This window comes from Scleropages formosus, chromosome 14 (assembly GCF_900964775.1).
Source record: "Scleropages formosus chromosome 14, fSclFor1.1, whole genome shotgun sequence".
NCBI classification, from domain to species: domain Eukaryota; kingdom Metazoa; phylum Chordata; class Actinopteri; order Osteoglossiformes; family Osteoglossidae; genus Scleropages; species Scleropages formosus.
Genome location: NC_041819.1, coordinates 9045432 through 9068103, shown reverse-complemented (window position 1 = coordinate 9068103; position 22672 = coordinate 9045432). Strand labels below are relative to the sequence as shown.

Genomic DNA, 22672 nt, shown 5'->3' with positions numbered 1-22672 from the left:
GAAGAGCCCAAATTACACTGCAGAGACCACATACAGTATAATGTCCTGATGTCCTATGGTGCACATGTCCAGGTTAGTGAGGTCTGTATCAGGATGATTCAGTACTTCTTCCCCAGTTTTTTTTCCCTGTTATTACATTTATTTATTTATTTAGCAGACGCTTTTCTCCAGCTTCCAACAAACTGTAGTGTTATGAGCCCACGCACCTTATTCACCAAGGTGCCTTACACTGCTAGATACACTACTTACACTGGGTCACTCATCCATAGATCAGTGGAACACACACACACTCTCTCTCTCTCTCTCTCTCTCTCTCTCTCTCTCTCTCTCTCTCTCTCTCTCTCTCTCTCTCTCTCACACACACTATGGGGGAACCTGAACAGCATGTCTTTGGAGTGTGGGAGGAAACCAGAGCACTCAGAGGAAACACACACACACACACACACACACACACACACACACGGGGAGAACATGCAAACTCCCCACAGACTGAGTGAGAATCGAACCCAAGTCCTCTCACACCACCCAGGCCCTGTGAGACAGCAATGCTACTCACTGTGCCACTGTACTGCCAGTATTATATTAGTATTATTATTGCTATTGTTTATTTACCTAACACTTCTGTCCAAAGGAAGTTGCGGCGTTAAGTTATTGGAAGCATCTTAGTATGAAAACTTATCAATTTATATAGCAGGATATATACGGTATTTATTTTTATTGTATCAGTTCAGGGTTGGTACCTTGCTCTACAGTATTGCAGCAAGAGTAGGGATCTGAACCCAGGTCCTTTGAGTGCAAGGCAACAGCTCCAAGTACTACTATGCCTGCTGCCATGAGACAGGAGTCTGTCTTTGAACCGTGACGCTGATGTACATTTGTTGGGGGGGGAACACTGAAAATTTTCAAAGTACAGAAGCCTATTTGAGCCAGAATGTACACTGTAGAGCACGGTGAAACGTTCTCTGAACGCACCGCCAAAGGAGGTATGGAGGAAGTATATTCAGAAAGACCCTGTTGTTCAGCCTAGCAGAAGACGCTCCCTGCTTCCGCTGCCCCTTCCATTGCAGAACTTGTGATGTTTCACTTGTAGGCTGGGGGGGGGGGGTGGGGGTGGGGGTGGTGGTGGTGTGGAGCCCATGCAAAGCAGGCCAGTGAATTTCACTCAGACCATTATGTTGACTCCTCTCTGCATCTTGTCTCCATCTCCCACAGCATGGACGGTGCAGATCTCTGCTTCGAGATCGTAAAGAGGGCGGACGCTGGTTTTGTCTACAGTGAAGCAGTAGCCAGGTGAGATGTTTGCGTACCTCTCCCTCGTATCACGGGGGGGAGGTTAGGACGAGCGGAAGCGAGCGTGTGGGTGGTGTCCTCTAGCTTCGCCGTAGTGTCTGCTGCGCTTCCCCTGAGCCACCTACCCACCCCCAAACTTGTTTTTCATTTCCTCCGTGTCGTGCTTACAGCTGGCGGTCAAAGCCTTGCCGTAAAAAAGAGGAAGCTCCAGAATGCTTTGAGGAAACTCAGAGCACTTATCCAAGTGTCATTTTACCATCACAGACATTGCGCCTTTGGAGAAATAGATAGATCAAACAAGGTCATCCACTTTCCGCATGAATATGAGTGCGCGTAAGCCTCGGTGATCCATTACTTTCGAACATCTTCCCGAACGCTCTGTGACGGGCCGTGCCTTTGTGCGCCTTCGACTCAGATGGGGGGGTACGTTCATTTGATTCGAAAATAATGAAGCCCTCGCAAAGGTGAAGAAGGGAAGCGGAGACGTTCATTCGGAAATGCCCCAGTCCGGGTTCCGTAACGAACTGCCGTGCTTGTTGGAACTTTAATCGGGTTCCTCTGTAGGCATCTCGATGGCCTTGTCTTCGCGTTGAGTCTTCCGCTGCCAGGTTTTTCTTCTAAATCCGTTTCATTGGGTGTACTTGAATTTATTTAAATAGTACATGTTTAAAGATGAAAATATTTCCTGTGCACCGGCAGTTAATAGACTTTTTTTGATGTCGTCTCCGAGCACAAGGAATGGCTGTTTTCAACAGATCTTGCCGATTAAAACGTTTTGTAGAAGAATCTCGGAGGCTTTGATTATCGCCACCTCTGTATTTTTTTTAAAGCACTTTTAATACTGATGAACGTTCCAGCGCAACTGTTCATCAGTGCCTTCAGCAGTACAGTTTATCTTGTTTGATGCAGCCTCTTGCATGTCCTTTGTGTGTGTGTTTGCAGAGACGTTTGGCGACAAAGAGCGTCAAATCTCTCGTAGCTCCGGACTTGTTGAGCAAACCCCGCAACGTCGTCCTCCGTCTCACGTCCACTCTCTCCTGTCTTTCAGTCACTACATGAGACAGATCCTTGAGGCGTTGCGCTACTGCCACGACAACAACGTCATTCACCGAGATGTGAAGGTGGGTGCATCGTCTTGGTAACCGCTGCCCTTCTTTTGCGTAAATGGGTGTTTTTTTTTCGGAGGTGTTGGGTTTTCACGCTTTCTGCGATACATTGAATAGCCTTGTTGATTATGTGCAAAGCCTTCTGAGAGTTTCAAGAAATGTACGTCACTCACTTTTCCTCTCCTGGACTATAGGAAGCAATTTTATGTCTCTGTCCTGACTGTATGTTTCAGCTTCGCCCGAAGAGCTAAACAGATGCATGCATAATTCAGAATTCAAGTACAGCCCCATATATTCCAATTAATTTATTTATTTAGTGTCCTTTTTGTCTCGCTAATTGAAGGTTTTGCATTATGTGGTACAGGGAAGTCCTGTCGGTAATTACTGTCAAGTGTGTCCCACCTCTCCATGTGAGCTTGCCAAGCGTCTCGCGGTGCTGCCGTAGCCCCCGGAACTGCTCCAGGGCTCCAGAGTGCTCCGCCCTATTTGTTTTCGTCGTCCTGCAATGCAGTAATATCTTCCATGAACACGGGATTACCAGTTTATCTGTACGGAAGAGTGCTGACCTGCCCACCCTTGGAGGAGAACGACGTCACCTGGTCATTTGGTTCATGATCAGATCGTGCTGCTGATGAAATATATTAAAAGCGCTTCGCAAAGGAAAGGTATTTTGTGAAGAGAACGTTATCGAGATGGAAAAAAGCTGCAGCATACCTACATGTTCCTGCTGGTGTACTTTAAAATATCACATGAGCGTTAAAGGTTGACTCTTGCGTTGCTTTCATGTTTGCTTGGTGACAGCCAAGTTAAGGATGCGGAGTAATTCCATAAGTGCTTAACGGGTTCTGATCCTGATCGTGATGATCACGTGTATCATGTTTGCAGCGTGGAGGAATCTGCCGTTTGCTGCGGGTCTCTGATTTTGGCTCATCTCGCAAAGGTCGCATGGTGAAACTGTCCTTGTTGAATATTTAACAGTTTGCATCTGTGTACCGCTTCCCCTCATGCGTGAAAGTCAGTCTTCTGTGTGCCCAGTTTGAATGTGAAATTTTGTCAGCCGCCACACACACACACACACACAATTTGAATTTTTCTCTCACATTCCGTCTTCTCTCGGGTACCTCTCAGCATCCACATAAATAGTAGTATCCACATAAATTACATACGTTTACACGAGAAGTTATGGTATCCATGTACTTGTTTTCTCATGAAGCAAATGAAGTTTTGTTGCAGAATTTCTTGTTCCAGTAGATGAAATGTAATTACATTTTTATTTGATCCATGGAAGGTTCCTAAAAGAGTGTGGATTATATGATTGATCTGCAGAAGGTCTGCACATATATAGTTCCTGTAGAGTTTTTTTTTTTTCTTTTTTAAAAACATAAAAAATCCTCCTTAAATAGCATTCAGCCAACGATTAAGTGAAAGAGCAAATTTCTGCTTTATTGAGTACTCGAGTTCTTTGTAACAGCGTGAAAACAGTCTGAAGGCATTTAAACACAATCAGATTTACATATTTAGCTGAAGCTTTTCTGCAAAGCGACTTAGTGTTAAGCTACTTGCAACTATTTATTCATTTATACAGCTGGGTAATTTTACTGGAGCAATTTAGGGTAAGTACCTTGCTCGAGGGTACTACGACTGGAGGTGTGATTTGGACCCAAAGGTTGCGGGTTCAAAGGAAGCAGCTCTAACCACTATGCTGCCAGCTGCCCCAACTCACAGACACAGGAAAGAGCCCTACTGGACTAGACGCCAGTCAGAGAATATCACGTGGTGTGGTTAAGTTTTATACTCATTATCCTTGATTTCACAGCCACCAGCTGTAATCAGCTTTTGGTGTAAGAAGGGTTAGATACGGCTGAGGACAGTTGTGTTTCACACTACATAAGGTGTGCGTGCGTGCGCGCGTGCGTGCGTGGAGGTGGAAATGTTAATGCCAGTGAAGTCCCGCTGAGCAAAAGGGAGAAGACACGCTGGGCAGTGTGGAATTGGCAGAACCACTGATGCATCACAAAACACTGAAACATGTTCTCATGTATACGTTTTATAATTAACTTGGCAAGCTTTGTTCAACTCTTAAAGGTGCTGGATTTTTTTATAAACCGATTTTAATTTTGGATTTTATTAAAGCGCACTGCATTATCGCCTAGGAATGGGAAGTAAATGAGGCCCTGTCTAAATAAGGCAGCGGGAACACTTAATTTACCTGCGAATTGATTCGAACGTGTTTAATTCCTGGAAAAGGGGCTGATGAGAAGTAATGATATTTAATTCCAGAGATCCCAGCTTAATGAATGCAATCTGTAACTTCCATTTCTATTTTTTAGTTCATTGGCGCACCTAACACTGTGTAACAATGGAGAAGATGATTGGAAATGGAGTGGAATTTAGTCTTTCTTAATGGGCTGCATTGTTCTGAGCTAGAGCTGTATCCAGATGCACTTGCTACTGCAGCATGTGATCACTTGTGTTCCTTATGCTTTGCTTGTGTGGAGCATTTAAAACTGATCTTCATAAATATTGTAATAATGTGTAACGCCTGGATCGATGTGTTGAATAATCCTGGGACACCTGCGGGGGACAAATCAGTCTCACTGGGTGGTCTTTTAAGTATTGCACCACAGACTACAGAATTACATTCACATTTGAATTGATCAAAACTTCTTAACAGGCTGGGATCATCTTTGCTGGAAGAGGCATGAATATCGCCCTGAATCGTGATTCCTGAGATGATGTTCTTCGAGTGGGTTGGCCAACTGCCCACGCAGTGTTTTATAATTGGAAACACCATTGAAGCGACCAGTTGCACGGAGCACGCTCGCTCCAGTCTGTCCAGAGCTGCTTTCTCTCTGTGGAAAGCGGGGACCAGTCACACAGAGCGCGCTCACTCCAGTCTGTCCAGAGCTGCTTTCTCTCTGTGGAAAGCGGGACCAGTCACACAGAGCGCGCTCACTCCAGTCTGTCCAGAGCTGCTTTCTCTCTGTGGAAAGCGGGACCAGTCACACAGAGCGCGCTCACTCCAGTCTGTCCAGAGCTGCTTTCTCTCTGTGGAAAGCGGGACCAGTCACACAGAGCGCGCTCACTCCAGTCTGTCCAGAGCTGCTTTCTCTCTGTGGAGACCATTAGTCAGTTGTGTCTGCTTTTCTCCATTATATTAATTTTCCACAACTGCATGTTTTTATTTAATTTTGTAATAAGAATCGTCTGTTGGTGTTTTTCCTTTTAAGCAGAGGTATTAGTTGCATTAATTTCACAAACAGTGTGACGTGTAGAATTTGTTTGTTAAAAAGTTGTCACTGTAATTAGCTAAAATTTTCCTCAGGCTCAGGACAAGTGAAAATTTAAATTTAAAAGGCCCCAAAGACATCGTTTCACTCCAGAGCTCTTGTGACGTACTGCAGAAGCCCACCCACACTTTCATCGCTGCCAGATATTCTTGTTTTAGTGATTTTCCTTTGTATACTCATTTATTTGATACTAATGCATTCACACACTGAGGAATTCTGAAGCACAGCAATACAGAACAAATGGACAACTGGTGCTGTCAAAGTGCATAATGTTGCACGCTGCTTTGATCTTAGTGGTACTTTCAACTCGAGGAACCCAAATGAGTCACGAAGTCAGCGAGCCGTGCAGAGCTCAGCGATGCTCGCGGCCCATCGAGTGTTTGTAATATCGCAGGTGTAACTCTTAATGCAAAAGATGACCGAATCCAGGTCTTTGAAAGCTGAAGTGCTTACTTTCAGGAGTTGTGAGCGGGTCTTTATGACCAACGTCTGGTTAGCAGTCACTATTTCTTGTGCACTTAGAGAAGGGAGCTTTTCAGAATCACTGCTGTGTAACAGGAAATGCTGTCAAGTGGTGCTGTACGCACGCTGGTCTCCGTCTCTCCATCGCGACCGTAGCGTTCCCTTTCGGTCTGTTTCGATGCGTTTCCCATTTGTCCGCTGCATAGCTTCTATGATCGGCACGTGTTTTTTTTTTAAAAAAAAAAAAAAAAAGGGGAGACCGAACCTTCTATTATTTTAAGCTCTGCTCGGATTGGGTGTTTTCTGTTGTTGACCCTTAACTCAGTCAGACTTTGAGTTTGCTCTAATAACATCAAGACTTGATGGTAATGTAGAGTCCTTTTTTTTTTTTTTTTCCCCCCTTTCTCTTCTACTATGCTGCTAAAAATTTGAAATGAGAATTTTAGGCTACATGGAGGAATGGTGGGGAAACTGCACTCTTACATGCGGGATGTCGTATGGCGGTCTGTGCCCTCACACAACACGGCACACCAAGGCATCTGATAAATCCATTTCCTGGAATTATTTTGCCTTTACAGTAACTGCTGAATTAAAGTGTATGTTTAGCAGCTCTTGTTCACTATTTTAGGAGTAGACGTGGTTTTGGGTTGATGTGGCTATGGTTTTCAAGGGTTTCCAGATAAAGCCTCTCTGCTCTTCTAGCAGCCGTGTGGTTCTGAGAAGTGCTTTCCTTCTCGCCAGAGGTGACTGAATGACAGCCCGGAGATCTGCGAGTTTTGCGGTGGAGGGATCTGTAGGTATATGCCTCGGCATAGCACTGGACTGGTAGTTGTTTATATGATCATCGTAACCTTTTTACCTGGTGCTGCTTCACTTTGTATCATGTGTTCCCTCTGTAATCTCTAGGGTAGGAGACTCTTTTCCTGAGCGGATGCTGTTAAATGGATGTCCACGTCACGTAGGGCTTCTACTCATGTCCGCACTGTTGAAAGTGTGCAACATCAAAAGCTCGTTACACCCACACCTCTGATGACTGGACCGGCAACACTGTCCCGCACTGGATCTCTTTATTGTCCACATAGAGTGGAGAGTTGTCTCACGCTGCGGTCTGCACTGTGGTGTGGAGGAGTACGACAGCTGCCATATTGATCTTCACATATTTACCTCTGTTTAACAGACTCTTTTCTGTAACATATTAATATCAATAAAAGGACAGTATTGTGTGAAAATTGAAAAGGCTCATCACCGCTGGGTCAGCAGGTGCAGTAAACTGAGACCTTGCTTCATACAGGGTGTCCCAAGGTATCCAAGCTATGAAAAAATCTTTGCCGAATATGACTATGTAATGGACACATACGGGCTTCGCTATCTCATTCCAACCTGCAGACACTGAAAGCTCTCATTTTGGTATTTTTTTCATTTTTATACCTTTCAACGTGTGCAAGACAACACACAAGACGCATGGGGACAGCTGGCAATGTAGTGGTTAGAACAACTTCCTTTGGACCCAAAGGTTGCAGGTTTGAGCCTCACCGCTGGCTGTAGTACCCTTGAGCAAGGTACTTACCCTGAATTGCTCCAGTAAAATTACCCAGCTGTATAAATGGGTAAATAATTGTAACCTTAACATTGTAAGTTGCTTTGGAGAAAAGCATCAGCTAAATGAATAAATGTAAATAAGTGCATTTGTGTGGCGGTACACGCAGCAAGGAGAAAGGCCACCGATCTGCTTTGTACATTAACTTTTTATTTGTTGCTTAATGAATGTGATTCTCAGTGCTGTTGCGCATCAAAGCTCTTTTCCTCCAGTTTTTTCGAGCCAGGAAGCAAAGCCACCTCCTACACCAACCCCCTACAGAGTATTAAAATGAATTATTTTTATTAACAATGCATTGTTACCCAAGGGAACTTGCAGTATTTGACCAATTTTTACAGCTGGGTGTTTTGACTCTGTGGTGTGTGTGTATATGTGGTGTCATCAGTCCTGTGAGTGTTTTCGTGCGAACGCTTGGACTACAGCTCCTGTGGAGACATGTAAAATGGGTTCTGAGAAATGGACAGACACATAGACCCATTTCCTCTTTCTCTTCCTGTTTATACTGCTGCTGAGGCTGTCGTCGGCTCAGCTCACGTTTGCATTATTCTAGAAAGGTTCGTTTCCCTTTGCTCCATGTCTTCCATCTTAGCCTTCACTTCATTTCACTCCTAGTCCTGACTCTGGTCTGCGTCTGGGGTTACAGTGAATACTACAGGTGGTGTACGTGCTCTTTCTTACTGTCTCAAGTCTTCTGAAACAAAAGTTCAGTCTGTCATTCAGCGGAGTAAAATTTAATGTTTTACAAACAATCAAGATTACAGAAATTAAATTCTTAAAACGTACAGTATGTGACTTTTATGTTTGGTATCGATCACGTACCTTGGCAACAGCATATCACAATTCTTGCACGTACATTTTCGGCATTTTAGCACCCGCTTAGGCACTGGAAATATCATTTACAAGACATTTACATTCAGTTATTTTGGAGCTGGAAGTTACATTCTGTTGTCCCAAAGGGCCACAGTACACAGTGATTTCCTAAATGACAATGAGCACTAAATACTGAAACAGTCTGAAATTCTAGTGTAAAATAATAGTTTGTTAAATGAGGTGGCATAATACAGGTGTGTGACTTACTGCAGAGTTTCCTTGATATTTTGATTTTGCATGCAGTTTTGATGAACTTATTCTGTACAAAAGTGACTGAAAACAGTAATTCTTAGCCCGAATTTGCATATTTTGCTATATTCTTTCATAGAAAATTAGTTTTACCTGTCACTTTCAAGTTCCTTAAATACAAAAATTTCTCTGTGTACATTAAGTGCCTTTGGTTTGCATACTGTTCGTGTCTCTTGATTAATCTAGAGTGATTGTTACTGTATGTTTGAATATAGATACTACAGTTAGTTATCACAATGATAAGCCAACATCAATGATGAGAGGAAAAAAAAAACGCTTAATCTGTTGTTCCCAGTTCTAGACATCCAAAGTTGGTCGACGAGCGCAGTCATTTCTCACTGAATGCACATGTACAACAGTTAACCACTGTGGGTTCCTGTGTCGCGTTTTCCTTTTACCTGCAAATATATCTTTCAAACAGGTATCTATGTTGAGAATTGTGGTTTTTGCTCGGTGTGTTGACTACTTGTCCTGCCAGCCTGCTCCTCGTTGCTCATATGTGGCTGCTGAGCATGGTCTTGCTCTGCAGGCTCTTGAGTTGGGAGCTGCTGTTATTAGTGGTTTGATTGCTACTGTGTTCATTGCACAGAGATGTAGTTTGATACTTTGCATTTAAGTTCTTTGCATTGTTGTCTTGTGAGCAGATGAAGCTGTTGAATATCCGTAGTACAGTCTTACGGACAGACCCACATAGCAAAAAGTACATGACTGGGTCAAGGCAGCTGTTGAAGGTTGACAGGAGCAACATCACCTCGTTGGCCTTGTCAATGATGCCCATCCAGTAGCAAGACATCTTGCTGATCTGAGAGTGGATGTAGACGATGCGGAAGGCATGGTAGGGCACAAAGCAGATGGTGAAGAGGAAAAGAATGAAGAAGGACTTCTTGGCTGTCCTGGTGTATTTCAGGGAATTTGGAAGACCTGGTTTTTGTTTTGATGTTGCCAAGAGCTTCATAGCAATCTTCCTATAAGACACAATGAGAGCAAGGAACACTAGCCAGAAAAGTGCTACCAAAATACTGTTAAAGTGAGCCTTCCACTTGGCTTTCTGCCTCCTCTTGTACTGGAAGCATTTGTATTGCTCCTCCCTATCTTCAGAGAAGGAAATCATGGGGATGATGGCAGCAATGGAGATGGCCCAGATAATGTAACACAACACAACACTACACCTCTTTGGAAGGCTGCACCTCTGGGTGCTGTGTAGAATCTTGATGTAGCGGTCCACACTGATCAGACCTAACAGGGTGATGCTAATGTACATGTTCATGTAGAAGACATTGCCCACCACCTTGCACATGATAAAGCCCAGAGTCCAGTGGTTGTGATTACTGTGGTAGAACACACGGAAGGGCAGGCAGATGGCGAGGAGGAGGTCTGCAATGGCAGTGTTGATGAGAAATACATGCACCGAGTTTTTCTTAGAGTTAACAGTGAGGAAAACCCAGAGGACCAGCAGGTTTCCAGCCAAGCCAAACACAAAGAAGATGGAATAGAAGGTGGCCAGGGGGATCCTCAAAGCACTGTCATCGAGCATGCAGGTGCCATTGAGCTCTGGACCCAAGTGAACTGCTTCTTTGGCCTCTGTGTAAGAGGATGCGGAGAAACTTGGAAAGGTTGAGAAGTTGTTTGCCATCATGTACAGATCAGAGGAACTTTCAGGAGGAAAAAAAAAAAAAGCATTTATTTCTTGCTCTTCCCTAGGTGTTGAGTAATTCAAAGACCTAAAGTCCTGATCCTGGACAAGGTAATTGGATTAGATGAGGAATAATCCCTCTTTTGAAAATACCCTCTGGACATTGTAAAAGAACATAACACTCTGTAGCAGATAACATGTAAGAATGAGTCATGATGAATCAAGTGGTTTTGGTCAGTTCTCTAAACCTATCCAAATCAGGTACACATTCTACTGTCATTCTTCTGTTAATTTTTTTCACTTTATTGTGTTAGTGTAATTCAGTAGTTTGCAGCAACTTTGTCCAACGTAAGATTAATCGGGGTTAAATAGGAAGGTTTTAATTGTCACTTGAAAAATCTTACCTGTGAAATTCCGTCCACTCAATGGCATGCTTCCTTGCCAAATGTTTCTTTCAAGAGGTCTTCCCTGCTTTGTAGAAGCAGTCCAATACCTTCTCATGGAGATGTAGCCCAGAGTAGAAGGGAAGGCATTGCACGAGTCCCTCGCCCGGGTGTCTTTTCTCCGACTGACCGAGCGCTGCTGAAGATCTCCTCTGCGCAGACCAGGTCTGTGCAGCTCACCGCAGCTGGTGTGAAGAGCGAACTGCGCGGAACAAAGGCGGAAGGAAAGGCAGTGACCACATCTTCAAACCGCAGCTCGTATACCACGGAGCTCAGCACTCTAATCAGCCTTCACATTACTGCCTGGGAAATTAGATGTTCCCATGAAGCAGTTTGGAGTGGAAATTGATTGCATAGGCATGCCGTTTGCAGGATTGTCCAAAAGTAACGCGCCAAATGGTAAAATAAACTTCAGGAGTTATTCTCTTTTAGAAATACACCGACCTTATCTGTTTGGGAGACGCTGCAAGAGTGCTGCATTACAGTATTCCACTAGCTGAGGAAGTGCCTGCATGGCTGAGAGCCTCCAGCTGTACAAATTTGTATGTCTGGAGACTGTACAAAAATTGCAAATTGGGTTTGGGGTTTGCTGGGTACGGATGTGTGTACTGGTTAAGAGCTGCAAGGTGCTGTGTGCCATGTATGTGGCGTCTAGTTTATTTTTTCTCCAAACGTTACAATAATATCACGCTTATGATACCAAAAAAAGGCCGTTGTTAAGGGGTTTTTTTTATTTATTTTTTTTTTTTTTGGTAAGGTGTGGAGTCAATGTATTGAACATAACTGTCAGGACTAGGAGTCTGTGGCTTGTTTCTTTTGTAACTTGCTACAAAGAAATTTTAGAAAATAGACTCTTAAAAGAATGAAAAATAATTGGAAGATGGTTGTCTTCAAAATTTTGTCTACTGGCTGTTTGTAACACGTGGAGACGTACACGGACAGACGCACACGGATGTAGTGACATGACGACGCAACGCGCTCCTGACACCTGTCTCGGTTACAACTGTCAAACTCCGTTACCGCGAGTCCCGCATTTAAGACTTCTAGACCCTTCCTATCTTCCCCATCCCCTTCTTGCTGAGACCTCGCCCACCCTAAATTAAACGTGTGCTGAAACATGAAACGCGAGTCTGCATCCTCTTGTCCTATGAACCAGTACACTTGTCACACGTGGTTTGCTCTGTTATGGTTTAACAAACACAGAAGTGAGTTCACTTACGGATGCTCTTCCCCCCACCCCCACCCCCACCCCCACCCCCACCCTTTTCCACAGCCCCACTGTGTGCTGCTGGCGTCAAAGGAGAACTCCGCCCCTGTGAAACTGGGAGGCTTTGGTGTGGCCATACAGCTCGGAGAGTCTGGTCTGGTCGCGGGAGGTATGCGTGCGCCGAGCGGGACCTTCTCTTGGCTTGCTGCTCACCTGACCTTTCATCACAGAAAAAAAAAAGGCTGTCTAGAAGAGCATATTTCAGTGATGAGGTTGAAAATATTTGGCAATTATGATGACATAAAATGCTCTTTGTGGAGCAGAGAGTTTCATTGCCACTGAGAAATCAATCATACTTAATTGCAGGTGGTCCTTGAGTTATGAAATATGCAACTTCCGACCACCCGTTCATAGGTCGGCCGTCCCGTTGAACTTATTATAGAGCATATTTTTGATTGCCGACCTTTGGCTGTGATGTTTAACGGCGACCGCTCCGTCTGCTGGACACGATGAGCTCAGCCGGCTGTGCTGCTACAAGGCAGCCTTATTTGTTACCGTTTGGGTGTCTGACAGCGTCGGCGTTTTCTTTGCGATTTCGTTCGCGTTAAATTTTATATAAAGCGACTAGCAAGCGAAAAAGTGAATATTCATTAGTCATTAATAAATACTGCACAGTACTAATTGCAATATTAATGTCGTTGCCTGTACTGTACATCATTTTATTGCTTAACTGTACATTAGTATTCTATATTAGTATTGTTTTATCATGAATAATGTGTGTATGCCAGGGGATAAGCAGCGTTAATATTGTGAAAGTGTGAACTGGTATGAAGATAAATGGGTGCATGCCATCTTTCTTATCTGAAAGGTAAACACATGCAAGCCTGTATAGAAAGTGTCTCTGCTTTGTTTTCTGAAACCCATGCAGGGGATGTGAGCTTCATCTGCAGTCTGACAGCGTACGGTACCTGTTAAATCAAGCGGCACTGTGTCCGTGTGTACATGCCTGGTTTGACACTTGGATGCACTGTGCTTCTCATCTTCAGAGTCCGGAACTAAGATCACACTTTGGAAGTCTGCCTTGACTGTGTGACTGTCTGACAGGGGATTAGGAGCTCGTGGAGGGCGGAGCGTTTCTGTGTTCAGTGTTTTGCGTCCCCCAGGTCGTGTCGGGACGCCCCACTTCATGGCTCCTGAGGTGGTGAAGAGGGAGCCCTACGGCAAGCCGGTGGATGTGTGGGGCTGTGGTGTGATCCTGTTCATCTTGCTCAGCGGCTGCCTGCCCTTCTACGGCACCAAAGACAGGCTGTTCGAGGCAATCATCAAGGGCAAATACAAGGTAGAAAGCCATCGCGTGCTGCTGCCATCAAGGAGCCTCGGTAGCACGAGGTGTGCAAAGGTTTTCAGATCGATGAACTTGACAGACTGTATCCCTGTATTACGTCAGCGAAGTCCAAATGCGTGGATCTTACGGCCCATTTGGCAGGTACTGTAAATGGCCAGTGAGGCATGCGTTATGGGCGTCCTGCCTTTAGAAGAACGTAAATCTCATGATATGTCCTGCAAATTCATTCTTAATTCTAGTTAAGATGAGTTTTATCCAAAGCGACATACGGTTTTGGCCGTTTGTACAGTTTGGCAGGTTGACTGGTGCCATTCGTGTAGTGTCTGCTTCACAGGGACACCGCAGCTCATCCCCATAGCGGGGCTTCAGTTCAGCAAGGTGCAAGTTTGTAGTCCATCCGTCCAGCTTCAGTAACCGCTTGTCCTGAGCAGGCTTGCGGTGATGTGTAGCCTATCCAGAAAGCGCTGGACACGAGGCTATGGAGGGTACATCCTGGACAGGATGCCAGTCCATTGCAGTGTAGCCACACACAGTCACTCACCCACCCACCCATTGGCACACTCTGGGCAGTTTAGTGTTACCAAACCACCTGAACGGCATGTCTTTGGACTGTGGGAGGAAACTCGCGCAGACACGGGAGAAACATGCAAACTCCACACACTCGGTGGGTTGCAAACCCATGTGCTCCGGCACCACCCCAGCTAGTAGTGGGTGTCTTTGATCGTTTCTCCGTAGATGAACCCACGACAGTGGAGCCACATTTCGGAGAGCGCCAAGGACCTGGTACGGCGCACGCTGATGCTGGACCCTGCCGAGAGGATCACCGTCTACGAGGCCCTCAACCACCCCTGGCTTAAGGTAGGGGACTGCGCTGTGGCAGTATGGTGGCCGGGAGTCAGGCCTCTGCCAGCACGTGTCTCGGTGGAGGAGGCCAGGGTTCAACTGATGCATGAAAATGGCTGGGAGGATACATTGGGCACAACTTTTGCATATTCGGTTGTGTTCCGTTTACATTTATTCATTTATCTGATGCTTTTCTCCAAAGCGACTTACATTTATACAGCTGGGTAATTTTACTGGAGGAATTTAAGGTAAGTGCCTTGCCCAAGGGTACTACTGTTGGAGGTGAGATTCAAACCTGTGATCTTTGGTTCCAAAGGCAGCAGCGCTAAGCACTACACTGCCAGTGTTGAAAGCAGGCATGTATTCACTGATGCGATGCATCCTGTTTTGTTTGTGCTGAGGCTGATTTCATTTTTAGTGCTATAAGCCTAAAATTTAAAAGTAAAACTAAGTTAAACGTTTAGATTAGAGTCGTGTGTTTTGCCAGGTATGGAGTATTTTTATTTAATTTTTTTTTATTGCAAGTAAAATGTGTTTAAAAACCCCTGAGAAAGACCTCTGTGTGCCACTGTAGTGGTGATGCTCAGTGCTGAGCTGACCTGTGTGTTCTCCCCAGGAGAGGGACCGCTATGCCTATAAGATCCACCTCCCTGAGACTGTGGAGCAGCTGAGGAAGTTTAACGCCAGGAGGAAGCTGAAGGTGAGCAGCGATGTAGCGTCTCCACCTCTGTCACCCTTCGCCCCCCACTGCAGGCACCCACCAGTCTGGATTGGATACACACGTCATACACACACACATTGTCTGAAACCGCTTGTGCCAAAGCCCAACCGGGCAACACAGGGTGTAAGACTGGAGGAGGGGAGGGGAGACACCCAGGACGGGACGCCAGTCCGTCACAGGGCACCCCAAGTGGGACTCGAACCCCAGACCCATAGAGAGCAGGACCCGGCCAACCCCACTGCACCACTGTGCCTCCTTAGTCTGGACTGTGAATGTTTAAATTACTTATTCGGTATTGACAAAAGTACAGCTGTTTACGTGTTGTTAGTTTGAACAGATTGTTTGTCTATTACTGTGATTTATGGAGTGATTCATTCAAAAAACCAGGTAATTCCAAGGGGTTCAAAAACTTCTTAAAAATGTATGCTTTTTTTTTTTTTTTTTTTTTTGTGTAATGCGTTTCATACCAGTGTGTGGGGGTTTTTTTTTTTTTTCTTAAAAAAAAAAAAAAAAAATCCACCACTGTGTGTGATTTGCTAATGTACTCTGTATTACCTCCGGTGACAGTTACTGACAGTAATGAATGCCCTGTTTTTACTATGTTCTTTTAGTGTCAGCGCATAGCTGTACCTTATTGATTGACTCACTCACTGTCCAGTAGTGCTTAATCCTAAATCAGGGTCACAGTGGTCCACAGCCTATCCTGGAAGAATAGGGTTCAAGGCTAGTCCATCACAGGTTAGCCACACACACACACACACACACACACACACACACAAGTTCACACACTATGAACAATTTGTAGTTACCAGTCCCCCTAGTTGACCGAGCTTCTGTTTAACCGAGTTCTGCCGTCCAGGTTCCCTAGTTTGGCTCACCTCTCCTTTCCCTGTATCCACTGTCCTCAGGGGGCCGTTCTGGCCGCTGTCTCCAGTCACAAGTTCAACTCGTTTTACGGAGATCCTCCCGAGGAACTGCCGGACTTCTCTGAAGACCCCACATCATCGGGTGAGCTCCGTGCGTGAGCCTGATGCTGTGGTGGCCCCCCCCTTCTGTTACCATGGCAACACTAAGAAGTGGGCCATGCGCTACTTCAACCCCCCCCAGCCACAGCAGTCTTTCTGGTTAACCACATTGCTTATGGTCTTTTTCTACATATAAATAACTTTAAATTCTACATTTTCTGCACATAAACTCTCGTTGTCAATATACTTTGAAGTTAAGTTTTAGACATTGCATTCATTACACTTTTATCCGATTACTGAAATTTTTTTTAATGCATGTTTTCTAGGAAATATTTAAAAAGTAGTGTTCGTTGTAATGTCATCTGTAAATTTCAGGAAATCTCTGAAGATGGTCTCTAAGTAAGGCAGGATTATTTCTCACTGTGCAGAGAGACTGGATGCTGCCAGTGATTGATCTTCACTAAGGGAATTGCACCTGGTCTCACTTTATAGCCTGACATGCCCTGACAATGCTGTGCTTTTTTTTTTAATCCAAACATCTTTCCTGCCACGACCACACACCCTATCACTTGTTCAGTCAGAAAAGAAAGCACACGGTATCAGTGTGATGTCTTCACCTGGACCCTAGCGATTGTAGGGATAGCTCATACAGGGTCAAGCTTACTGGTTCTAATACCTTCTTTTCTCTGCTGGTCTGCCTACAATACATATGTTATATCTCATAGTTTCACCATTTAATACTGCAGTCTTCAGATGCATCTAACTTCTTCGACAAGCTACGTGAACTGTTACCGTGTTTGTTGATGAGCAGTTCAGAGTTTTAAGGAAAAACCCACATACCTGTGGGACTGAGTGCGAGACCCCTTGGTGTTGGTGGACTTGCTCTTCTCCAGGGGCAGGTCTTGCTCACTTTTCTTGTCCAAACAACCTGAGTTGTGGCTTGATCCTCTTGTTGGTCTCTCGCAACCTATCTCACGGCGGCATGTCCGCTATCTCTAGGGAAAAGCGTTGTTTTTTTAAAAAATTATGTTTACATTTATTCATTTAGCTGATGCTTTTCTCCAAAGCGACTTACAATGTTAAGGTTACAATTATTTACCCATTTATACAGCTGGGTAATTTTTACTGGAGCAATTCAGAGTAAGTCCCTTGCTCAAGGGTACTACAGCCGGAGATGAGGCTCAAACCTGCAACCTTTGGGTCCAAAGGCAGTCGCTCTAACCACTATTCTACCAGCTGTCCCTGTTAACCTTCACACAAAGCTTTTGGCACTTCCTCTTTTTGCAGCATCCAACCTGTTCACGTATAATTGTAATTCTAAGTGACTCCAACTCCAATTTTATAATTCAGAGCAGGATCACCAACACAGCGTCAGCGTCCGTATTTTTTCAGCACATTTTTGCTCCAATTATATTGGGGCCTCGTTACCCGCTTTACTCAATTTATATTAATTTGGAGTTGCGCACATGAGCAGACACCGAGTCAGGCTGATTGTGCGGAGTGAATGTTCAGTGATTGGAATGTGCGTGTTCACTGTATCACCTGTGTGTCTAGAAACAATGATCCTACCGCTGAGGGTTATTACCGTGTGCAGCTTCTTTCATTCTAGGCCGTTTGTCTCGGTGGCTGCGGCGCAGCTCTCGTGTGTGAGCCTCCTAACTCTCTCCATTTTCAAAATGTCTGTTTATCCTAATGCTGCCCTCCTTCTAGGACTGCTAGCTGCAGAAAGTAGGTATCCCCACGTTGGTTTTGGGTTTGACGTGAATTGTGTCGATTCTCATTACCCAGACACCCGCAACTCCCACCTCCTCATGCCAGTGGTGTCTTTAATACTGCCTTTGTGTGTGCTGTGCCTGTCACTGTCTCATAAGTAGCAGTGTTTGTTCCTCACCTGCGTACCTTGTTTGCTTTCGTATGGGACGTGCTTATCGGAAATCCGCGGCGAATGCTTTGTCGCCTCCGGTGACGAGATCCTCCGAGACGAACACGCTACGTGTTCGCGCGCTCAGGAGAAGTATGTCAATGTAAAAATTGAGATGCGAGCAACTTCTGGAGAAGACTATTAAAATAACCAGAGGATGCCGACGCATTCGTTCAGGCTCCGCTACCCGTGACTAGGGTTTGTTGTATGACCAAAAAAAAAAAGTTCACTCACTTATGCTGTTAATGTTCCTCTTAAGAACGCACGATCCTGCGTACAAAGATAAATATTAATTTAAATGTTTTTCTCTCCCCAAATAATTTGCAGAGACATTTGAAGGGTCACTTAGCCATCAGGAAGGCAGTATTAATTGTTTTAATCCATTCTGCTCGTGCCTTTCACGTGTCTGCCTTCGCTAACAAAATTGTGCATGTTCCCCCCCCCCCCCCCCCCCTTTTTGTAAGACGTGAGGTCTCCCACCTGTTTTTTTTTTTTTGCACAACTTTGTTTGCTTTCAGTGATATAAATGTTTAAAAAAGTGTGACAGCGGTAAAGTGAAAATGAGTCGAGTCATGTAGATTATTCAGTTTCTGCCACAAAGTAAAATAATTTTATATTCCAAAGAGATTATATAAAATTCACCAAAATGTAATTCAGTCCATGTCACGTAAGTGTTGCATTAAGGCTCTAATTCTTCAATCTGAAGTTAACTGCAATGGATCCTAACTTTGACATGACTGAAGCTCATTCATATGACTAATTCAGCTGTCTGTGTGATAACTAAAACTGAATTTTATCAGTGGGTTTAAACTGCCCGAGTTGTACTTGTTCCAGCTTCATTTTCTCCCAAAGGTGGGTCTCTGTCTTTACAAAGTTAACTTACCCAAAGTAAAGTTATGCATTTCTTCTCAGAAAAGGAGCTGTCTTGTGCAAAGAATATTCTAGAAGTATTTGGAATAAATAGTTCACACCCTTGATGTCTTGAATTCTGTGTGTGTGTGTGTGTGTGTGTGTGTGTGTGTGTGTGTGTGTGTTATGTGGCACAGGAGCTGTATCGCAGGTGCTTGACAGCTTGGAGGAGATCCACGCGCTCACTGACTGCAGCGAGAAGGACCTGGACTTCCTGCACAGTGTCTTCCAGGACCAGCATCTGCACACCCTGCTTGATGTGCGTGCATAGACTCTGTGTATATACACACACACACACACACACATATATATATATATATATATATATATATATATATATATATATATATATATACATACAGTACAGACACACACTTTTGTGGGCACTTGTATAGTAGTTCAAGCACTTTAGATGGACCGGGGACTCTACCCAATGTGTGTGAGGGAGTACCTTCTCACAGACTGGCCTTCTGCCTCGTGCGTACCTCACCGCCCTTCCGGCATTGTCCGTAGATCGCCGCGGCCCTGCGTGCGCGAGCAGTGTGCGGAAGGGAATGATCAGGTGAATGAGCTGCACGTGCCGTCCCAGTGCTTTTCCTTCTGCGTCTCATCTGCTCTCGTACCACAAACGGCACTTTCTTCTGCTTCCTTAAGTTCGGAGCCGTAGTTACCGACCGCGTGTGCTGTTACGTCGACACTAATGCCTTTTTTTTTTTTTTTTCCACTAAACGGACCTACCGCTCTCCTAGCGATGGTATGTTAAAGTGTTTGAGGGTTTCGGAGAGCTTCCTAGGTGAGAAAGCTCCGCCGGTTTTTGGGGAGTAGACCCAAGCTGGTTAGACAAAGCGCCTTCTGGTCATCGGTACCGTTCCTGTAGCAATCCTTAACAGGTGACGCTCGCTGGAGGGTCTGGGCTCTGAGGTCTGGCACCGCGCTGGGAAGCGAATGTCACGGCAAAGAGGGAACAGCTTAGCTGCGTTTCTCGGTACTGTAGCAGCGGTGATGCTTTTTTCTTTCTCAGAGGTGAAGCCCTTTGAATCAGGTTAATGGAGCAAAGGGAATATCCCTGCATCTTCCCACCGCATAGCAGTGTAAATTTTTTTTTTTTTTTTTTTTCTTGGGCTGGTTCTTGTCCGCTTAAGACCTGGAATTATTGAGAGCGGTCTTCTCTGTTGGTTCGACTGAACTGCGTACGTTCCCTAAACTTTTCAAGGAAGGGCTCTCAGCTCTATTTTACCCTTATTTTACAGTGCAGGTTGGGGAAGGCACAGATTAGGCTTTCGATTAATTTCTCCAGCTGTTTATTGTAACTTTTTTTTAGTTAAAAGATTTTTCCCTCAGATGTTTGTCAAGCTACACAAGGGTTTATCTTAGATTTTATTTTTAACCCTAAGGGGTGGTTGTCCTGTTCAGTACATGGTGGTCCTTGCAAAGGTTTCTTTTTTCACTTTTCTAATGGTTTGGCCAAAAGTGGCAGGTGTGCTGTAGGAATGGTGCTCGAATGGTGCACAGAGACATTTTTTAATATCTTCTGTGGAATCACCTTTGTCAAATGTTTCCCTCATATCAAAATTCAATGAAGCGCTTCTAAGGAATTGAAATTGTTTCTCTCTCATCTTTAAATATGTGCTTCCTGCCGTATGTGGCGTGAAGTAGTTTTAAACGCATACAAATTTTGCGGTGTCGCTTTATCGGCTGCATTACAATGAAGGACTGTTTTCGTGCAGTTATCTCATAGCTTATCCAAGCCACTTTCAAATGGTGGTGTTTCTAACTCAGAAGTCATTATTAATGACTAAGTCTCACACACACACACACACACACACACACACACACACACACACACACACACACACACACACACAGAGTTTGGCAATACAGAGCACAAGGATGGAGGGGGAGGGGACACACCCAGGACAGGACGCCAGTCCATCACAAGGCACCCCAAGCGGGACTCGAACCCCAGGCCCGCTACACAGCAGGACCCAGCCAAGCCCACTGCACCACCATGCCCCCCGTCACAATCAATAAAGGCTTAACAATACAGCCATGCCTTGCTGCAGGTTAGGTTCTATTAAAACCTTTGTTCTAACTATAATAAATTTAGCAATAATTTGTAAGACTTTCATTTTAAAATTATTAACTTTTAGACACGTTGAAAGTGAATACGGATGTCTTTGCAAACTCATTCTGTGCTGACTGATTATTCATGACATAAACACGCACATTATTGGACATACTATGATCGATCACAGACACTGACCGACACCCGGAAGCACGGTGGAAACAATTTGAATTAAATCAGTGCAACACAACTGCTCGGATGCATTTTTCCTGAGACTCGGTGCCCAAATACAGGTCTTTTTCCCTTGGCAACACAAGTGTCAGTGAACAGGTGATGAGAAGTTGAAAAGAAATAGCTGCAAAATGTTTGTATCTTAGAAAACTTGTAGTTCAGGTGGTTCACGATGCACTCCGTGTAGCTTCCGCAACTTTGAACAATAGTCTGTTTGAAATTGTCCTGTTCATTGGACTCGGATCACAAACGAAACTGACAGGGACATTTCGGCATTCTGCGGCGTTCCGGCTGTTGCTAAATCCCATGCTGAATAATCCCTACAGATGGCTTGTATGAGGCCACACCCTCCTCTCCCAGAATGCATTTGTCAATGATGAGGCCTGGTGTTTCCAGACGGAGGCTGTGTAATGGAAAAATAGCAATACCTTTGCCTCCATCTGTGTCTAACGGTGTGTCTGTACCCTGCCGTTGCAGTTGTACGACAAGATCAACACAAAGTCCTCCCCACAGATCCGCAACCCCCCAAGCGATGCTGTGCAGAGAGCCAAAGAGGTGAGCTCTTGAGCTACGTATGTCTCAGCGGGGGTGGGAGGGGCTATTAGGCCCGTCGTCATAGTTTTGTACTCTGCTCACTGTGTGTGTGCGTGTGTGTGTGTGTGTGTGTCCTGTGTTCTTTCAGAATATTAATGAATATTAATATTAATTTGCTCCTTTGTCTGTCACGGCATGCATGTTAGGAACGTTAGTTTGACACAACTAAGTGTGTAGATGGCTATTTAGTACAAAAAATTATTTTTGTCGAAGAAATTGTTTCTATAGTTTCTATGAGTATTGGTCCTCTGAATAAATTAAAAATAAAAAAAATACTTATACCTACCTATGGCAAGTGGAATTGTGGACACAACACATTAGTAAACACTAAACTAGTATACTGGTATACTGTTTTCTTTCATTGTACCCTATAAATAGGCATGGAATCCTTCACATCAATCCGAATGCATGGTTATAAACAAAATACGCATTGTAAAATTCTTTAGGGTCTGTCCATCTTTGTGTCTGTGAAAGGTGAAACCTTGATGTTCTTGAAAGTCTTCATTTCCCTCGTTTCCTACGCTACTCTAATGACAATGCCGGAAAAGCACTAACCAAGACAGCTGAGGTTTACGTGGCATGCTGCTGTTCTTCACTGCTCTTCAGATGACAAACCTCTGACCTAACAGTTCTGCAACACTCGTCTGTTCCCGTACTGCTTATCTGCAGAAATACTAGTTACAAAAAGTGTCGTCATGTCATTTAGTTGCGGTGACTGAGGATGTGCTGTACAGTTGACTTCTAAGAGATCGAAACCCCGAATATACCGAGTGAGTTTATACAGTCTCTGTGAGAAACCTCGCTTTAAAAGGGCTGATCCTTTCCTACCGATAGTAGTCGACGTTGGTCTGTTGTCATAATAGTCATGGCGCTATTTATACGTTGGTCTTTTCAAGTCAAGTCGCTGTCATACCGTATTAGTGGACGTCAC

At 44.5% G+C, this 22672-nt stretch overlaps 2 protein-coding genes across 12 annotated transcripts in view; one reads left to right on the top strand and one right to left on the bottom strand.

The window, feature by feature from the left end:
• LOC108920534 (peripheral plasma membrane protein CASK) overlaps nucleotides 1-22672 on the top strand; it is a 97479-nt gene that overhangs the window by 57740 nt on the left and 17067 nt on the right. For 7 of the 11 annotated variants that reach the window (XM_018729325.2, XM_018729320.2, XM_018729328.2 and 4 more), the window contains exons 4-13: nucleotides 1213-1290; nucleotides 2339-2411; nucleotides 12214-12316; nucleotides 13311-13486; nucleotides 14228-14350; nucleotides 14952-15035; nucleotides 15965-16064; nucleotides 17732-17749; nucleotides 18989-19110; nucleotides 21625-21702. In XM_018729325.2, coding sequence (XP_018584841.1) covers nucleotides 1213-1290; nucleotides 2339-2411; nucleotides 12214-12316; nucleotides 13311-13486; nucleotides 14228-14350; nucleotides 14952-15035; nucleotides 15965-16064; nucleotides 17732-17749; nucleotides 18989-19110; nucleotides 21625-21702 — 955 coding nt within the window. The remainder of the gene's footprint in view (nucleotides 1-1212; nucleotides 1291-2338; nucleotides 2412-12213; nucleotides 12317-13310; nucleotides 13487-14227; nucleotides 14351-14951; nucleotides 15036-15964; nucleotides 16065-17731; nucleotides 17750-18988; nucleotides 19111-21624; nucleotides 21703-22672) is intronic. The other 4 variants (XM_018729321.2, XM_018729324.2, XM_018729331.2 and 1 more) reach the window with 1 other exon arrangement.
• LOC108920537 (probable G-protein coupled receptor 34) lies at nucleotides 8443-10505 on the bottom strand. The gene has a single exon (XM_018729332.2). It carries the CDS (start codon nucleotides 10498-10500, stop codon nucleotides 9358-9360), a length of 1143 nt encoding a protein of 380 aa, XP_018584848.1. The 5' UTR covers nucleotides 10501-10505; the 3' UTR covers nucleotides 8443-9357.

Bases quoted from the DNA above. Each gene is read 5' to 3' on its own strand.
- LOC108920537 (XM_018729332.2), bottom strand. From the start codon at position 10,500: ATGATGGCAAACAACTTCTCAACCTTTCCAAGTTTCTCCGCATCCTCT.